Raw genomic sequence first — 3,681 nt, forward strand, 5'->3', positions numbered from 1 at the left:
TTCATTGGTAGATAGTTATACCCAATAGTTTCTAATAATTTCATTTCTTTATTTTTCATTTATTTTAATATTTTCTTTTTGATACTAGTAATTGAGTTTTCTTGTTTTAAAATATACTGCTTTATCTCTATTTTCACCACATTTTAGTCATTTATTAATTGAGTGAGCTTTTGTCTCATTTTTGGTACTCTCCTTTGATTTTTCAGGATGTGCTTTTGGTCTTTAATTGTGATTAAATAAATAGTTTTAAAAGATTTCTTGAGGGACCAAAATGGCATGTATATAAGAAAAAGTAGCATCACAACAGGGGGAGTATTGCCATTCTACTCTTTAACCCTTTCCTTCACTCGTGTATTCCTTCAGTTATTAAAAAAAATACGAGATATATCATGAAGGAATTCACAATTTGTTGTGGTTTGGTGGTGGATGGATGCAATTTCTACTTGGAGAATTAAATGTGTGTATGTGTGTGTGTGTGTGTGTGTGTGTGTGTGTGTGTGTGTGTGTGTGTAGAGGCACAATTAACAAACTTCCTCATATCCAAAAGCTATATAATGTAGAAGGTCTAACTTCTTGAAAACCTCAATGAGTCTGGCTTTTTGTATTATACATGGTGGAGAGAATATGCTCCTTTGGATAGAAGTAGAACAATTTTCTCTAACTTTATTCTATGTTAACAGAAATTTATAGACTGCTCTTGAGAACTGTGTTCTTTACTCTCTGATTTCATGCTTTCTCTTTATTTTTTGTATCAAGTAAAAATGTCTTAGAGATGGCAACTGCATATGGCATTGTTCAAAAGAGAAATTCTCTGATAAAACCAAAGTTAGAAAATAAATTTGGAAAGTCTGGAAACAATAATCCCTTGTGTGAAGTTGAGGGTTGAGTAGGGGATTGAATCCCTTGAGAGAAAAAATAATCTTCCTTGTATAGTGTGTAAACATGGGTTCTGCAATTTTTTCTCCCTGAAATGTCTATTCCCAGAGAGAGAATTTGCTGTTTCTTCACTGTTTCCAATTGGGACCATGAAATTTTCATACCTAGAATAAAACCATCAGTTTCCTATCACCTGTTGATTCTGGAGACATCTCTAGGCACTATTTTACTCCCTGTAGGTGGAGCAGACTTTCTAGGTCTGTTCACAGTAAGAACTTGTAGTTTTTATATCTCAAATACCCTACGTTATTTCAGATGCTGAGATGTGTACTCCAATTCCCTCCTAGAAAAAAGAGCCTCACTGTCTCAGAGAATAAATTTTTGATCATCCTTATCAGAATTATTTCTCTTTTAGGAGAAATTAATAAGGACAAACACTCAAGTGTCCGGGTAGAGGAAAGGTGAGTGTAAAACACAACCTTTTAAAATTTTTGCAACTATTTTCTCCTCCCTACCTTGCCAACCTGTAGATAGAGGATCCTACAAAATACCACATCCCTGAACTCTGTCACTATCTCATATATGTCTTTTGGTCTTGGCAAGAGTGGGGAAGAAAGCATTAAAGATAATTGGAGACTTTCTACCCTTAATTCCAAAATAAAATATCTCATCCCTAACCTATGTCACTGGCTCATCTATAGGTCTTCTGGTAAAATGTAGGTAAGGATGTGGAAGAGAGCATTCAAAGATAATGGGATAGTTCCCTAGCTCTTTAGAACTCTATACTAAGAGGAACAGTGACTCTGGATCAAGGTTTCAGAAAAATTAGATGGTTCAATGGATAGGATCATGAGATTGGAATTAGAAACTTGAATTCAAATCTAGTTCAGTCACCTACTCCCTGTATGAACTTGGGAAATGTCACTTAATTTGTTTGTTTCAGTTTTTTTCAAGTAGAAACTGAAGATAATAGCATCTACTTCCCATTTGTAAAATTTAAATGATATATCTGTAAGGGATTTAGGGCAGTACCTGACCCAAAAGAGGTGCTATGTAAATGCTTGTCATTATTATTTTTATTACTAATAATATTATTGATAATATTAATAATAAACATAGTTAATGTTAATGATAATATGTTGACTATAGGCTTTTGCAGAACTCTTTGAGGTACTACTTCACCACTTCTGAAATAAGGATAGTAGCTAAAATATTTATCCAATGTGTCCAGCATAGGAGGCTGCGGAGAATGGTGGGGTGACTACTATCATTTTCCTGATTTTTTTTTTGTTTTAGAATCTGAGGAACATTAACTATTACTCCACAGGAGATCTCAGGAACAATTTTTTGCATTAATCAAGTTCCTGGAGACCGTGGCTCAGCCAATCAAATTACCTAGATAGTTTTGGAATGATAGAATGGAATAGTATTGATGCTTTCCAGAAATTTCCAGAATTACTCCTTTTCTTAAATGGGGAAGAGGTTCATTTAGTTTCACCCTCCCCATTAATAGTACAATTTTTCTCTTCTCCTCATAGATCCTTCAAGATGAAAGAAAATGACTTTGGAAAATGCCTCTTCAGTCACTGAGTTCATCCTTGCAGGCTTAACAGATCAACCAGAGCTCCAGCTACCCTTATTCTTCCTGTTTATGGGGATATATATGATCACTATAATGGGAAACTTGGGATTGACCATTTTAATCAGGATGAATTCTCAGCTTCACACTCCTATGTACTATTTCCTCTTTAACTTATCTTTCATAGATCTCTGCTACTCTTCTGTCTTTACTCCCAAAATGTTGATGAATTTTGTCCTAAAGAAAAACATTATTTCTTATTCAGGATGTATGGCTCAGCTCTATTTCTTCTGTTTTTTTGTTATTTGTGAATGTTATGTGTTGACAATAATGGCTTATGATCGTTATGTTGCCATCTGTAATCCATTGCTGTATAATGTCACTATGTCCAATCAGGTATGCTCTTGGCTATTGGGTGGGGCATATGCAATGGGGTTTGCTGGTGCCATGGCCCACACTGGATGTATGCTGAGACTTGTCTTCTGTGATGCTCACATCATAAACCACTACATGTGTGACATCCTCCCCCTCCTCCAGCTCTCCTGCACCAGCACCCATATCAATGAGCTGGTAGTTTTCATTGTTGTGGGCATTAACATTATAGTACCTAGTGTCACCATTTTTGCATCTTATGCTCTTATTCTGTTCAGTATCATGAGCATGAGCTCCACTGAAGGCAGGTCCAAAGCCTTCAGCACCTGCAGCTCCCATATAATTGCTGTTGCTCTTTTCTTTGGGTCAGGTTTATTCATGTATTTCAAGCCATCTTCATCAGGGTCTGTGGACCAGGGCAAAGTAGCTTCAGTCTTTTATACAAATGTGGTGCCCATGCTAAACCCCCTTATTTACAGTTTGAGGAATAAGGATGTTCAGACTGCCATGAAGAAAACCTTGAGAAGAATGTTTACAGCAACAGGACTTTCATAATTTGTTTTGAACTCAAGGAACAAGATTTCTTTTTTTTTTTTTTTTGCCTTGATTAATTGCAATTAACTCAGGAAGGAATTCTTATCCAAATTATTTTCTTCCTGTTCTCTGTTGCCCAACTTTCTACCAGTAGGAATTCTTTCAGTTTAAAGATGAAGTGGAAAGTGTAAGAGTCTAGAGTAAGAGGGTTAGGATTTTATCCTAATGTTCTTTCTCTATTTCCTTTTTAGGCTCGTCTTTTTAATTTGTAAATGGACTATGTGGCTTCTAATATCCTCATAAATCTTTGATCTGTAACC

General features: G+C 35.6%; 1 protein-coding gene across 1 annotated transcript; it reads left to right on the top strand.

Moving 5' to 3' along the window:
* The first annotated feature begins 2,434 nt into the window (after positions 1–2,434).
* LOC141559745 (olfactory receptor 8B3-like) lies at positions 2,435–3,382 on the top strand. Its single transcript, XM_074297455.1, has one exon. The coding sequence runs from the start codon at positions 2,435–2,437 to the stop codon at positions 3,380–3,382; it is 948 nt and encodes a 315-aa protein (XP_074153556.1).
* Positions 3,383–3,681: the final 299 nt, after the last annotated feature.

This window comes from Sminthopsis crassicaudata, chromosome 3, assembly GCF_048593235.1.
Source record: "Sminthopsis crassicaudata isolate SCR6 chromosome 3, ASM4859323v1, whole genome shotgun sequence".
Taxonomy (NCBI): domain Eukaryota; kingdom Metazoa; phylum Chordata; class Mammalia; order Dasyuromorphia; family Dasyuridae; genus Sminthopsis; species Sminthopsis crassicaudata.